This window comes from Triticum urartu, chromosome 4A, assembly GCF_056163025.1.
Source record: "Triticum urartu cultivar PI428250 chromosome 4A, HENAU_Tu73, whole genome shotgun sequence".
Classification (NCBI taxonomy): Eukaryota; Viridiplantae; Streptophyta; class Magnoliopsida; order Poales; family Poaceae; genus Triticum; species Triticum urartu.
In genome coordinates this window covers 619007147-619023434 of record NC_141876.1, presented here as the reverse complement: position 1 = coordinate 619023434, position 16288 = coordinate 619007147, and the positions used below count along the sequence as shown (strand labels likewise).

The 16288-nt window shown below is 45.0% G+C and overlaps 1 protein-coding gene across 1 annotated transcript; it reads left to right on the top strand.

Moving 5' to 3' along the window:
* The first annotated feature begins 5786 nt into the window (after nucleotides 1-5786).
* LOC147977482 (uncharacterized) lies at nucleotides 5787-13732 on the top strand. The gene is made up of 4 exons (XM_087519351.1): nucleotides 5787-7316; nucleotides 7646-8821; nucleotides 9151-13142; nucleotides 13563-13732. Exons 1-3 carry the CDS (start codon nucleotides 6996-6998, stop codon nucleotides 12991-12993), a joined length of 5340 nt encoding a protein of 1779 aa, XP_087375477.1. The 5' UTR covers nucleotides 5787-6995; the 3' UTR covers nucleotides 12994-13142; nucleotides 13563-13732.
* Nucleotides 13733-16288: the final 2556 nt, after the last annotated feature.

Genomic DNA, 16288 nt, shown 5'->3' with positions numbered 1-16288 from the left:
GGGATTGAACTCACAGAGGCCATCACTGCAGCTCGAGAGAGATGCCGAAATGGTCGGAGAAGAAGAGGTCACGAGTCGTTGCCGCCGTGGACCGCCGTACGGGGAAAGAGCGCCGCTTACCTGCTCATCGGTGCCGATGCATGTCGGCGGGAGAGCTCGAAAGGGGGGGCGGGGTTGGAGGGGGATGGTGGCGGGAGTTCTGGTGGTGAGGCAAAGGGGGCTATATAGGGCGATCGAATCGGTGGTAGGTGAACCGAAATCCTCGTGCCTATTTCCCGGACACGCGCGCGAGCTCGCGTCATCTCCGTGGTCGCACAAGCACAGCGCCGCGTTCACCTCCCCTATCTCAGCCAAGTCTGGCTCCCTAGAAACTGTTGTTTCGACCGTTCCTAGTGGGCCTGGCCAAGAGCTGCTTTAGTCTTCTTGCGATGCGAGCCAAATATTATATGCATGCAGCCAAACAGCCTAATTTCGTCCCTCTCGGGCCTGGTTGGCCTCTAAGCAGGCTACCAAACACGTCCCTAGGAACTAGTTATCTATCGCTTGTTTGGCTTAAAAAAACTATCGCTTGTGGTATCATGGCGAAGAGCTTGGCATTTATCTTGCAAATTTGAACAGAATTAATACTTGTGGCATCAGCGCATAAAAATTGAATAAAAATTCCACAAGTAAATATGACCTTTATAGGGGGTGAATTAATACAGTAAAATTGTTTTTTAAGAACACATGTCACATTGTTTATTCCCCAAACAAAGAGAAACGAAGTCATTCGACACGCGTCGGGGGTTCACTGCAGGGCGACCGATTTGAGTATGAAGAAGTTGAAGGAGGACAGTTCACCAACAAGGCGCGGATCTCGTCCATCCTTGCATCGTTCTCTTGCTTGTGAGCATCGAGCTTGTTGTTGAAGTAGTCCCTTGTACGTTGCTCGGAGAGTCGCAAGTCGGTGGCGAGGTTGTCGATGCGGTCGGTCATTGCTTGTTTCTCTTGATGCAACGCTCGTTGTGCACCAAAGAAGTGGCTCTTGGTGACGAATGATGACATGTCGTCGTCTTGCTCGATAAAGAGTGGGTTGGTAGAAGTACTTGGCCTATCCATCATTCCAAGCAAAATGTGAGTGGTAGAAGGAGAAGAACTTATACCAAATGTACCTTGACCGATGTTGAAGGTGGATTAAGATCACTCAAATGCGGACAATGAAATAGCACAATTGGTACCAATTCTTGTCGGTTCTCACACCTACACAAGTAAAAGCTTATGGTGGAGCTTGGTTAGGATGGTGGCACAAAATTTGATGCAATTGTAAGTGAGCTTCAATAATGTTGGAAAAGATTCGCAAATTCGCAAATGCAACAAGTAGACCAAGCAAGTAGCGGTACACGGAAACACACACGCAAATAGATAAGTGGGATTGTGCAAACAAAAAATGAGCCAAAATGTGGAATCCACGAAAATGCTCTTGTTGCACAATACTCGAGAGACGCTAGCACGATTGCACAATAGGCGGATATGTAACTTGTGCACAACCTACTAGGCAAAAATGCAACGACCTCTATCCCAAGTATGCTATATGTATGGTATTTCGGTGATATGATCCAAGATGATCGGATATGACAATCTTAATGTAGTATGATGCTATGGTTCTTGCTTATAAGCTCCTTTCTTATCTTTCCTCTTTGCTTAAAAGCTTTGTTGGCTCTTTCACTTTTGAGCTCTTTTCTCATGCAAAACTTCATGAACCAAGATAGCAATTGTGTATGCGATGACAACCTTGTGACACAAAAGATGATGCCAAGATATGCACCACTATGTTATGGTATGTATGCTATGGATTTTGAACACTAATGTGCACAAGTCAGGTTGCCGGCAATACTCAATGGCTAGTCTCGATGGGTAAGCTACGCAAAAGTAAGGCCATGTGGCTATCAATGCAATTGCAAGGTATGACAAAGATGTCGTCGAGGTTACCGTCCTTGGCGATGATGAGTCCTTTGCGAAGATGAGCGGTGGTGATGATGATGTCAAACTGTACCTATATAGCCGAAACACAATAGGACACGGGAACCACAACCCAAAATCTCAAAAAAAAAATGTGTCAAAATCATCATAGGAGGTATGGGTGGATGATGGTGGTGTGGGGTGGTATGGGTTTTGGAAGATGTGGTGGAAGGTGGGGAAGTGGTGGTGGCCGAACTGAACAAAATTCAGTTTCGTCAGGGTTGCTCGGGCGTCCGGGGTGTCACGGTCGTCCGGTCGTCGGACGTCCCGCGTGGTCCGGTCGTCTGGGTCCTGGGCAAAAATCGGGCACGGGATGAACTGCACGATTTCGGGGTGGATGGAAGTGGAGATGTCGAAATCGAGCGGATTTGTGGATGGAAAAGGGTGGGGAGGGTGGGGAAAGCTAGATCCACACATGGCAACACAAATCCATGGATCAAATCCAACAAAATTTCAACTCACCAACAAATCACAAAAAAAAAATTGGGGCTATTTTTGGTGGGGATTTTCGGATTTAGGACGAAAACAACAAAAGCAAGCTAGAAAACACGGGGTAGGGGCTCCAAAAACGTGATCAACGTGGCTCATGATACCAAGATGATGTAGGGCGGAACCCTAGGGGCCGATCTTTAACGTTTGGAGAGGATCCCTACGAGGAACACGAAGAACACGAGGAGGGGAACAAGAGAAATCACGAGGAAACACGAGAGGAAAACACTCAACCAACAAGAATATGATCACACATGCGCTAGATCATCGAACACAAGTAGAGATACAAGATCCAAGTCCAACAAAGGACGATACAAAGGGTAACCGATTCTTCTCCGTGAGGAGGTCTTGATGATGGTCTTCTCCGGATGGAGGTCTTGAATCCAGGTGGATTTTCTCCGGATGGAGGTGTCGGTCCCTCACGAGGAGTAGATCCGGATGGATGAGCGAGGCTCTATCTCACAAATGAGCTAAATCAACGCTAACCCTAGCTAGGAGGTGGGAGAGGTCTATTTATAGTCATAGTGCAAATGAGGGGCGAAGTGAAGGGGTACATGGGCATCAGCCCGCAGCTGGACGCAGCCAGGGTCCGGACGTCCGTGGGGCGCCGGTCGTCCGGAGGCTCGCGGGGTCCCGGACGTCCGGGGTTCTCCGGATGTCCTTGGATTCGGTTCTGTTGGCAGGTGCACGGTCGTCCGGACTTCCTCCGAATTCCAAAGATTTGGTTCTGTTGGGGACGGGCCGGACGTTCGGAAGGGCTCGGTCGTCCGGGGCCTGGGAGGGGTCGGACGTCCGGGCTGGTCCGGTCGTCCGGAGCCTGTAGCTCTGGCCTGCCTCTCTTCTCTTGGTTGTAGCGACCTCCAGGGGTCGGACGTCCGGGCGGGGCTGGTCGTCCGGGACCTGTAGCTTCCAAAGCAGCTCTTCTTCTGGTCCTTCATGCTTGGTGTCCTCGCCGTCTTGGCCATTGCATGGAGCTGTTCCGTGGCTCTCCTCCAAGCACCTGATCACACACAGAGTTTCCGTATGAGGTAGTAGCCATGTCTCGTGAGTAGGGAGAGGGAGTTCGGAGAGGAGCAAGTTCACCTTATCTTCGATAGCCTTTGCTCGAGCTTTTGTCATGGGTCCAAGTGGTGTCGAGGGAGATGTAGGTACGTCCATGGGATGAGCGAGGGATGCTCCGCATAAGGAGGGCAATGTTTTTAAGTGATGAAACATTGTATTAAATGCAAACATGGTTGAAGTACCAAACAATTCTACAAAATAAGCTTTTCTAAGCTCGGGACGCTTTGCAGAAAGCGGTCCAATGTTTGAATATTTGCCCTTGTTTTGATATCGCATTGGTCGACTAATAAAGTTGTCACATTATGGAGCCGGGGGAGTTTATCAGAAATCTGTTGTAGATTTTCATAAAACACAAAATAATATACTATTATTAATACTCACAAATGGAACTTCCGTATGAGAGACTTATACCATCATGAATCTTAAAAAAGAAAGAGAATGAGAGACTTAATTACCATCATCTTGAAACCAAACAATTCTAGATGCCGTATGTTTAAATATATTGTACAACTTGTCCAAAAAGCTAGCCGTTGTCTGGTAGTCCCATGTAGTCGCACGTACACATAGTGATGCGTTGACAAAGGAAGGTGTGTCCACTATGTATATACCATTTGGCCAGTACAAAGGTGATAAACAAGTATGCAAAGAAGTTAGCCTGTGAAGTCACTACCAGAAACTACACTTTTTCTTAGGGTGACCTATTTTCCTGTGAGGCCCGAAGCATCTCACAGGAATAATAATTTTCCTGGTGGGCTTACTTAAGCCCTGAGAAAAATAGTTCATTTTACTGTAGGTAGTATATAACACACATGAACGTGGACATAAACGGCTTCCACTTCATGCTGTTCCCTCCACCATCCTTCTTTGTCTTTACTGATGCCGTTTGTGCAACAGCAGCACTTGGCTCAGCAAGCACAAAGGCTGTAGGCACACAAGGAGGACCCATGCTTGGAACCTCGTACACATCTGAATCGGGATGCATCTATTCGTCGAGCGGGGGATGGGAGTCCTCGACATAGGACGGATGAAACTGGCTCACGGACAGGATAATGACCTAGCTAAGATCTTGCGTTTGAGTGGCCATGTCCTACAATTGAATCATACATTGACAATGGCATAGCACACACTGACGGTCAATCCAGCTCAACATTGCACGATATGAGCAACATACATCACAACTACTCCCTCTGTTCCAAAATAGATGACTCAATTTTATACTAACTTTAGTACAAAGTTGGGTCATCTATTTTGGAACGGAGGGAGTAGCTACCAATCCAGTGTGTTCAACACTACCCTGGCATGCTACAAGATCAGAATTTCAAATATCAGCGCGCAAATACAACCCTAGCATGCTACAAGATTCTCACGGATCAAACCCTACCACAAGCTCGAACATCAAACCCTACCACATGGTCTCATATCTACCTACATCGAGTACAGAGAAGGGGGGATTGAATTCACAGAGGCCATCGCTGCAGCTCGAGAGAGACGCCGAAACGGTCGGAGAAGAAGAGGTCATGAGTCGCCGTCGCCGTGGACCGCCGGATGGGGAAAGAGCGCCGCTTACCTGCTCATCGGTGCCGATGCGCGTCAGCGGGAGAGCTCGAGGGGGGGGGGGGGGAGGGGAGGGTGGCGGGAGTTCCGGTGGTGAGGCAAAGGGGGCTATATAGGGCGGCCGAATCGGCGGGAGGTGAACCGAAATCCTCGTGCCGATTTTCCGGACATGCGCGCGAGCTCGCGTCATCTCCGTGCTCGCACAAGCTCAGCGCCGCGTTCACCTCCCCTGTCTCAGCCAAGCCTGGCTCCCTAGAAACTGCTGTTTCAACCGTTCCTAGCAGGCGTGGCCGAGAGCTGCTTTAATCTTCATGCGTGTGAGCCAAATAGTGTATGCAGGCAGCCAAACAGCCTAGTTTCGTCCCACACGGGACTGGTTGGCCTCTAAGCGGGCTACCAAACATGTTCCTAGGAACCGCTTATCTATCCCTTGTGTTTGGCTAAAAGAAAAATCTATCACTTGTGGTATTATGGCAAAGAGCTCGGCGTTTATCTTGCAAATTTGAACAGAACTAATACTGGTGGCATCAGCACATAAAAGTTGAATAAAAATTTCACAAGTAAATATGACTTTTGTAGGGAGTGTATTATAATACAGTAAAGTTGAACAAATATTTCACAAGTAAATAGAACACATGTCACATTGTTTATTTCCCCAACAAACACACGCACAAAAAAAAATGAAGTCATTCGACACGCGCGGAGGGTTCGCTGCAGGGCGACCGACTTGGGCGGCGGCGGTCTTGGATCTGGGCTGCCAGTGAGCATATCCGGGAGGGGCCGGCCGGCGGCGGCGGCGGACCTGGGCGGCCTCTGGTATGGATCGGGTTGTGAGGAAGGGGTTAGCTTTACCAGGAGGAAGAGGTCGGAGGTCGCGGAGGTGCGCCGGCCGAGCTCCTCTTTCTCTACGTTCCGGCCCCAATGTGGCTGGGGCTCAATCAAATCAACCAATCAGGGATGAGTTGGTGAGTGCCCTGTCCAATCCAATCCAATCCAATCAAGCTTTCACTTTCAGTTTCCATGCTGTTGCCTCTCCGTGATTTGTTTCTTTCAGTTTCAGCCTCTCAGTGAATTGGCATGCTGCTGCTGCACAAGGTTTAAAATTCAGTCAGCATTTGAGCAGTGATGATGCCTTTCAATGTTTATATATGCTGGTCACTCATTAATACACACAAGACTCTTGATTACTGCTGTAGTACCTATTCAGTTCCATTTCAGGCTTTCAGCTCACATTCTCTGCTGTTATATTTCTTCGTCAGTTTGTTTGCACAGGGCTCTCAACAAACTGCTTCATCTTCTGCGTCATTTCCAAAATGAAATAAGCATGATTGTGAATCACATTTATTACTAGTGTAACATTCGTCAAGCATTGCAAAGTTGCCGGTGCAGATCTCATCCAATGTCTCTGGACTACTGAAGAAAAGAAAGATTCCCACTCCATTCATTACGCTTTTTGAAAAGCGAGGTTTGTCGCAACTTTAGTCCCACCATCACTAGTCTAATTTGAAGAGAATGCACTGGCAAAGCAAAAGGGATTCCTTGACTGTCTCTTCAACCCAATGTTCACACTCTAGTCTAGAATGACTTTGGACTGAAGAAACGTCCAAAGATGCCAATGTGAAAACCGGGGCTGCTGAGTCCCATCCAACTATTTTCCATATACAGCTGCTGAATGCTGCCTTCATATTATCATTTGGAAAGTAGAAAAAGGACCACGGAAGCTTACTTCTCTTGCACACCCAATGCTCACACACAGACAGCAACCAACCACCTAATCTCATCCCACCAAGAGTCCGAGAGGTTGCCTATCTCGTCGTGCCAGCTTCTTACAATCCACAGACACATCAATATTGTCGTTGTCGTGGCTCCAGTAGGCTGCTGGCTGGGGAGCCATGGCCATGAGCGGGCTCGGGGGTGTGATTGCAGGCGCCGTGGCGAAGCAGATCGTTAGCAAGCTATTGGTCGGCGGTGAATACGCTGCGGCGGAAGTCACTCTGCAGTGGAGGTATAGAGAGCAGGTGCTGGAGATGGGGGAGAAGATGAAAGATATCGAGGCCGTGCTGGGCGATGCCGACGAGAGGTCTCGTCGAGGAGGAGAAGCTGGAAGAGTGTTTCAGCGGTGGCTTACCAAGTTTAAGCGCGTCGCCTACGACGTCGAGGACGTGCTGGATGAGTTGGACGCCGATGAGCTCATCAGCAAGACCCAACCCAAGGTAACTAACTCCACTACTTCCCCCTCTCCTTTCTGCTGGAGAGGCCACAGATTCCTCCTCCCTCTCAACACCTCTCCGGCGGCTTCCGTTTGTAGGGCCTGCACCATCTCTGAAGATGTCGCTCCCCTGTTTCGTGCATGTACCCCTCCCTTCCCTCTGAATCTGAAATAAGATGATCCTGTTTGGACTAAACGTCTTTGCGTATCAACCATTCATCCTTCTTCTCCATCCGTAGGGCTGCTCTTGACTCTTGAGAGTATGAAACTAGTCGAGAAAAAAAGATGCACTTGGAAACTCAAGTTGACTTCAACTTTTTTTTTTTTTTGCAGGCCAGCTTATGGTTTTCCAGAAACAATCAACTCCTGCAGCGAATGATCATGCCCCACAAGATGAAGAAGGTGATGAAGAAAATAGATGAAATCGAAAAGGAGGGCAAAACGAGGCTCAGTCTTGTGCCTCAAGAAGCAAGGGGAGAAGGGAGCAGAAACAATCAAACACTTGCAGCCAACTGGAATGCTCATGGCACAGAAACAGGGATGGTGGGGAGGGGTATCGAGAAGGAGAAGATAATCAGCCTGCTACTCACACGGGAAGAAGCTAACCAGCAGGATATCTCCATCATTCCAGTTGTTGGCCTTGGTGGCATAGGCAAGACCACATTGGCTGAATCGGTTCTTGCAGACAAGAGGGTCAGTGTCTTTGACGTCTCAGTCTGGGTTAAGGTTTCCAAGCAGTTTGATTTGCAGAAAATTGGGAGTGCAATCCTGAAAAGCATGATGAACAGCACTATCAACCTTGACAACTGTGATTTGCAGCAAGTTCTGAAAAAAGAACTTGCCACTAGAAGATACCTGATTGTTCTGGATGATCTCTGGGAAGAAGATGGAAATAAGCTTGAAAGGTTGAAGGAGATGTTGCAGCATGGCCGCAAGGGTAGCAGTATTATAGTAACTACCCGAAACCGAAGTGTAGTGCAACAATTGCGCACTGGTTTTCTTGCAAACCAGAGGAGAATTTGCCCAGTTCCTGAGTCTGAAACAGTAGAGTTGGGTGTTTTAGAACCTGGTGAGTGCTGGGAATTAATGAAGCAAAGAGCATTTGGGCCTGATGATGACCACAGTGGCTTGGAAGAAATTGGAAAGCAGATTGCAGCCAAGTGTGGGGGTTTACCGCTCGTGGCTAATGCTCTTGGGCAAGTAATGTCGGAGCTAAGGACCGTGGGGGCATGGGAAGATATAAGAGACACCAAGGTTGATTTGGGTTTGAGAGAAGTACATCAGAAAGAAACATTAGAGAGGCTAATGCTGAGCTATTACTACATGAAGCTAGAATACAAAATGTGTTTCACGTACTTGGCAGCCTTCTCCAAGGGCTTTGTCATGGACAGCAATCGTCTAATCCAGCAATGGAATGCACTTGGATACATTTGTCCAGGCTACGATGGTCAAAGGTGCATCAACTACCTTTTGGGCATGTCCTTTCTTCGGATTCCAGGATCTACTTCGGTTAGTACCTATAGACACCATTTCTTTTGGATGGCTGGTTCATTTTTACCATCATGTTTTTTTTCCTTTATTTATAGACAAGGACACACTTCCATAAATTATATTCTGTTATGGTTCTAGATTAAACAATTTTTTGAAAATCCATCGTCTCTAGTAAAAAAAATGTATATGAAAATTGTTCTGTATAAGGGCTCCCCAGATTTTGAGCAAGTTGCAATTTTACTAGACCAGTTCAGTGTCTTCTCTCAAGTCCATTTTAACATTTCCTATTCCTAAGGGATTTTACATTTCTCTTTACAATACTATATTGATAGTAGTTATCTCTGCAGGTTAGTCCAAGTCCATTGCATTTCAAAGCTCCTCCACAACTCGTCATGCATGATTTGGTGCATGATCTCGCATCAATAATTGTTGCTGATGAATTCATTGATCTGGATGCTACCAAAAGCACCCAGAGGTTAGATCTGATGAAGAGAGCCCGTTACTGCCGACATGCACAGTTAACCAACTTCAAGAATGATCCAGAGGCTTTCAAATATATTCCACACAAGCTTAGATCCCTCCACTTTAGGGATTTGGTGGGACTGCAACTCCCAAAAAAGGCATTTTCTCGGTCCAAGTACATACGTGTCCTGGACCTAAGTGGGCATTCAGCTAATGGCCAATCTGCTCCAAGTAGCGTGGCGCTGCCATCTTCTGTTAAGAAATTGAAGCTGATTAGGTACCTTGATGCCACAGGCTTGCCAATAACATCACTTCCTAAGTATTTTCATGAACTTCAAAACATGGAAACTCTTATTCTGTCCAATTCCTTGCTTGAAACCTTGCCTGACAGTATTTGTCGCCTCAGCAAACTTTCCTATTTGGACCTATCTGGCAGTAGTAGCCTCAGTAAGCTACCTGCGTCACTTGGGGAGCTCTCTCAACTCTTTTTCCTCAATCTGTCGGGGTGCTGTATACTCCAAGAGTTGCCTGAATCAGTCTGTGAGCTTACATGCTTACAGCACCTAGACATGTCAGATTGTTGTGCTCTTCGAAAGCTCCCTGATAATTTTGGTAGCCTTCTTAAACTCTCATTCTTAAACTTGTCAAGTTGTTCAAAGCTAACCAAACTACCTGACAATATTAGCTTTCCGTGTTTAGAGCATCTGAACCTATCGAGTTGCCATGAGCTAGAAAACCTACCAATTGATTTCGTTCACCTTCAGAAACTTGAGTTTGTGAACCTCTCTGGTTGCTACAAGGTTTCAATGCTCCCAGCATCATTTTGCCAACTTAATCATCTGAAATACCTTGATCTTTCAGATTGTCATAACCTGAAAGAGCTCCCTGAATGTTTTGATCACCTCTTCGAGCTTGAATATTTGAACCTAACAAGTTGTCCTAAACTCCGACAATTACCAGAGTCACTATGCAAGTTGTTTAAGCTGAGGTCTCTCTATTTGTCGTACTGTCTGGGGCTCAATGAGCTCCCCTCCTTATTCGGTGACCTTAAGCTTCAAATACTGCACATGAATGGCCTTGTACTTATGACTGATTGCCCTGATGGCATTGGTGATATGACTAGTCTCACGGAGTTGGTGATTGATAATGCAACTTCTGATTTGCTTAAGAAGATTAGAGCCATTAAAAGGCGTCTAAATCTTGTGGGCACAGTAGAGCACCATGTACATGAGATACAGAGTAGAGGATGCAGCAGTATAGTGGATCTTGTGGGATTGACTTGTTCAGAGCTGAGGCTTCTAGGCCTTCAGAATGTCAGGCAGCCAGAGGACGCAGACAGAGTCAAACTGCGTGATAAATCAGATATTCGAGTACTAAAACTTCAGTGGGAGAACGAAGGAGGTGAATCTGTGCTGAACAGGCTCGTACCTCCTCGGACTCTCGAAAAGTTTTGGCTAGTTGGTTATACGAGCAAGGATTTACCTAACTGGATGTTTCAAATCTCATCCTACCTTCCTTTTCTCAGTGAAATGACTCTTGATGGTTTGGAAGAATGTGACTGTCTTCCTTCATTTGGGGCACTGCCAAATTTAAGAAGGCTGTGTCTGGTAAAAATTCCCAACATTAGGAAAATTGGTAAGGAATTCTATGGAGAGGGCAGACCTTGTATGAAACTAACTGTAATGCTATTGACGTCGATGGAGAATTTGGAGGAATGGTGGACAACAGAGTCAAGTGAAGGAAACCAAGAGCTTCTAATCCCTAATTTGCATCATTTGGAGGTAGTGAACTGCCCAAAGTTGAAGTTCCTGCCGTATCCCCCAAGAAGTATGAATTGGGTTTTGAGCAACAGCGATACAGTTTTGCCCGAACAAGGATTTGGAGAGCTCTCGTCTTCCACTCATCCTTCTACAATGGCTCTAGAGAGTTGTAATTTCTCTCAAGACAAGTGGGATAGACTTCAACACTTTCCCACCCTTGAGAAATTTAAGGTAATCTCGGCCAGTGGATTGAGGACTTTGTCAGAGGTCATGCGATGCTTCACCTCTCTCACTGAACTATATTTGAAGTCGTTGAAGGACTTGGAGGCACTCCCGGTATGGTTGGGCGACCTCGGTTCTCTTGAAGAAATTGGAATCAATGATTGCCCCAAACTGACATCTTTGCCTGAAAGCATGAAGAATCTCAGCGCTCTTAGAAAACTGAAGTTGAAAGAGTGCAAAGTCCTGGAAACATTACCGGCATCATTGGGACAGTTGACTTCTCTAGAAGAAATTTTAGTCCATGATTGCCCCAGCCTGACATATTTGCCTGAAAGCATGAAGAACCTCACTGCGCTTAGAAAACTGATGTTGAAAGAGTGCAAAGTTCTGGAAACATTACCGGCACCGTTGGGACAGTTGACTTCTCTAGTTGAAATTTCAATCGATGATTGCCCCAACCTGACATGTTTGCCTGAAAGCATGAAGAACCTCACTGCTCTTAGAAAATTGACGTTGATAGAGTGCAAAGGCATGGAAACATTACCAGGTTCGTTGGGACAGTTGATTTCTCTAGAAGAAATTTTAATCGGCGATTGCCACAACCTGAAATCTTTGCCTGAAAACATGAAGAACCTCGCCGCTCTTAAAAAACTGATGTTGATAAAGTGCAAATGTCTGGAAACATTACCAGGATTGTTGGGACAGTTGACATCTCTAGAAGAAATTTTAATCGGCGATTGCCCCAACCTGACCTCTTTGCCTGAAAGCATGAAGAACCTGACCGCTCTTAAAATACTGAGGTTGACAGAGTGCAAAGGCCTGGAAACATTGCCGGGATGGTTGGAACAGTCTTCTCTAGAAGAAATTTTTATCTTCGATTGCCCCAGCCTGACATATTTGCCTGAAAGCATGAAGAACCTCACCGCTCTTAAAAATCTGACGTTGGTAAAGTGCAAGGAACTGGAGATATTACCGGGATTGTCGGGACAGTTGACTTCTCTAGAAGAAATTTTAATCGGCGATTGCCCCAACCTAACTTTATTGCCTGAAAGCATGAAGAACCTCACTGCTCTTAGAAAATTGACGTTGAAGTGCAGAGGCCTGGAAACATTACCGGGATCATTGGGACAGTTGACTTCTCTAGAAGAAATTTCAATTGGCGATTGCTCCAACCTGACATCTTTGCCTGAAAGCATGAAGAACCTCACCGCTCTTAAAGTACTGATGTTGAAAGATTGCAAAGGCTTGGAAACATTACCGGAATCATTGGGACATTTGGCTTCTCTAGAAGAAATTGTAATCATGAATTGCCCCAACCTGTCATCTTTGCCTGAAAGCATGAAGAACCTCACCGCTCTTAAAAAACTGAGGTTGGAAGGGTGCAAAGCCCTCGAAACATTACCGGGATGGTTGGGACAGTTGACCTGCCTAGAAGAAATTATAATCAGCGATTACCCCAACTTGACATCTCTGCCTGAAAGCATGAAGAACCTCACAGCTCTTAGAAGACTCTGGATGAAATGTTGCTTTGGCATGGAAGCATTACCGAGATGGTTGGGACAGTTGACGTCTCTAGAGCAACTTATCACCTGCGATTGCCCCAACCTGACATCTTTGCCTGAAAGCATACGGAGTCTCTCTGCTTTGACGCTACTCAAAATTGTTCGATGTCCAACGCTATTTGTGAGGTGCCACAGGGAGGATGCTTACAAGATTCGTCACATCCCCACAGTCGAATTCTGGTGACCAAGGAGTTAAAAACCGTGAAGCAAGCAATGCTTACAAAATTGTCGAATTCTGATTGATTCGTCACCCAGCCACCTGTCCCATCTTTGCTCCCGGTGGATACATACGTCTGCATACCAACAAGTGTTGGAGACTGTCCTGCAGAGGAGGTAAGCAGCCTGGAGCCTAATTTTTCAAGTGTTGTAAGCGTATTTGCTACTGTCATTGGTTCTATTCTTTGTTCCTACTACTTAACTTGAAGTATATTTGCTACTGTCGCCAAATGGATTATACCATGCATTAGCTGTTTTTCTTTCTTTCTATACAGTTTTCAAGGGCAGAAACATATACAGTTGTAGCTAGTCTTGTCAACTTTTAGAAACTGAACTTTCATCCAAGAACTAATTAAAGGGACTTGCCTTTCATGGTTGGCTGCACAACATGCTTGGAATGCAATTTCTTATTGCTTCTCTTCTCTGTTTCTACTACCCACATAACTTGAAAAAGATCTACTTAAGGAGGCAATTTTAATTGTGCCATAACATCCAGCTGGCATCCACATGACTGTTATTGGTCAATCATGTGTGCAGGGCTTACATTGCTGTTCCGGACTTGCCGAATCTCACACAAGATCAATTTCACAATGCAAAAGATGAGGCAGAGCTCAAGGAAGCGGCCGATTCCAGGGAGAAGTTTCCTTCCTTTGGACAATACTAGGTACCTTGCTGAATTGGGCACCCAGGGAATGTAATGGAATGGAAGGCAACAACCATGCTGGTGGACTGGGAACAGCCATGTACGTACGTAGAGGATATATTATACTTACTTATTCGTCTAGTTTTGTAAAGTCATTTGTAAGTTTCTGGATGGTTGATGAGATGTTTACTTCTGTTTATGGACATGGAGCAGGCCGCATGGACATGGTGGAAGTTATGGATATCACCGCTGCGGCAGAGTAATTCCATCTCAACCCTCTGCCCTTTGGTCGGGGGACGACGAGGTGGAGGTGTGCAGCGACAACCCTGGCCTCCTCGGCTCCTTCTCCAAGACCATTTAGCGGCCCACCTTTCCATCTTTGCTCCTAGTGGTTACATATGAGGGTATGGTGTTCCCTCTCACTGTGCTGCAGAGGAGGTAAGTGGCCTGGAGCCTTCTTTGTCTGAAAGGAACATGCCTGATCCGTACAACTTCTTTTTGATTCTCTTCTCTCCTCCTGTTTTTACTGCTTACTTTAACTTGAAAAAAAATGTCTTTTCAAGCATACAATTTTCATCGTGCCAGAACATCCAGCTTACGTCACAGTTTTGCGGAAGATGGATTTCACAATGAGAAAAACGAGGCAGAGCTCAAGGAAGAGGGCCAATTCTCTCGTGGGAGCAGTTTCTTTCGGACAAAGCTGGCTGGGATTCTCAAGGAACATATTTTGATGGCGGAAGAGCTCTGGAGCAACTGACTAATGTTGCTCTACTCTGCTAGTGCTTGTCAATAATCACTGGTGTGGTCAAGAAACGCCATGGTTCTTCTGCGCGAGGAGACGACCCTGTGAGGTTATAAAATTCAACTCAAATCATTATTTGGCAATGCTTCAATCATTCATGCATGTCATAATCTATCTATTGTGTTACTGCTTTTACTTTGTAAAATATTCCTACCTGTTAATGTGGCTATTATATTGTCTTGCAGATAGGAGAGGAGCGCGCATCTTGGGCCTGCCTGTGCAAACAGCAAAAACTCAGCATCACCGATCCGATCCTGGTGGGTTGCTGTGTAAAGGTTGTTGCTTCATGCATGATGCTTGGCGGTGACTCTCCAATGGGCCCGCGTCGCTGGCGGTCTAATTTTGCCGTGCTCAACTCAATTCACTTCAGGTAGAGGATACATAGTTACTTATCCATCTGATTTTGCCGCTGCTGTGCCATGGAATGTTTCTGCTTTGCAAACATCAGGGGATATGTAGTACGTATGGTTTGTCAGCTATGAATATATCCACTGATTGTCATCAGTCCATAATTGCAAATTCTGTATACTACATATTCAGATGATGATTTTACATTTAGTCTTCTGATTTTATTGTGAGACTTCTTTGGCCCAAGTTATTTTTTTCCCTGAAAAGGAGGTTGGGTCGTGCATTTTTCTAGATCAAAGGTTGGGTGGTGAGCTCCTATTGCCCTGAGCAGTGCGGTGGCCGGCCCAGTGTGGGAGTGCTGGGCGTCCCTTTTTTATCTTCATTTTTTTTTTCATTTCTGGTTTCTTCCTTTTTTATTTTAATCAAATTTAAAGAAATATCTGCAAATATGTTTTTTTGCAAGTTGAAACAATGTCGCCAATACAAAAAAATTTCAAAAATTCAAAGTTTGTTAATGGTTTTGAAAAATATTTGTGGTTTCGGAAAATGTCCGACAATTCAAAAAATATTCATGATTTCCAAAAATTTTGTAAAGTCATAAAACATCTGCGGTTTCGAAAAAATAAAAAAAAATTGTTCATGATTCCAAAAATTGTTTGTGAATTCAAAAAATGTTTGTGAATTTTAAATCGCGTACACACAAGTGGCTTGAGAATTAAAAAGGTTCACGATCTAAAATACTGTTCACGGAAAAAATAAAGAAAAGGGAAAAAATTTAAAATTAAAACGAAAATGAAAAAGGAAAAAAGAGAGGAAAACCCAAAAGAAGAAACACAAAAAAAATAGGGAACAGGGGTATGTTGTGTTGGGAACTACTATTGGACGTACTGGAATCGAACCCAAGACTTCCTATTGCTAAGCGCGATGAGCTAGCCGCTCCAACTAGCTACTTCTTATGGTAAATTGGCAGCGCGAACCGAAAGAAATTAACAGTAGCGAGAAAACATAAAATCTGAATACGCAAAATTACGATGAACCAAGGTGTGAGCTAGGCACCTGTCAACACAAGTAGGTAGCCACTATAGTTTCTAAGATTTCGTGTCAAAAAAGGTAGCCCAACAAATATGAACTATAAACCGCGACAAAGGCTATACTTAAAAAAAATTCAAACGTGAATTCTTTTGGCAAAAAGTAGATATTTTCTGAAACGCAACCATTTTATAATTTGTGAATAAAATTTTAAAATTAGAACATTGTATGAAACCGAAAACATTTTTTTGGAATAAAAAAGGAAGAAACTGAAATTGCGAACATTTTGTTTTAATGCGACCACTTCAAAATTTGTGAACAATAATTTTAAAATTAGAACATTTTTTAATGGACAAATTAATTTAATACGAGAACATATTTCAAATTTGCGAACACTTTTTTGAAAAACAGAATAGAATTGAAAACCCAAACATTTCGAAT

Excerpts from the sequence above, each read along its gene's own strand:
- LOC147977482 (XM_087519351.1), top strand. The coding sequence starts at position 6,996 with ATGGCCATGAGCGGGCTCGGGGGTGTGATTGCAGGCGCCGTGGCGAAG. Across the intron at positions 7,317-7,645 it reads TCAGCAAGACCCAACCCAAG|GCCAGCTTATGGTTTTCCAG; the intron begins GTAACTAACTCC and ends TTTTTTTTGCAG. Across the intron at positions 8,822-9,150 it reads GGATTCCAGGATCTACTTCG|GTTAGTCCAAGTCCATTGCA; the intron begins GTTAGTACCTAT and ends TTATCTCTGCAG.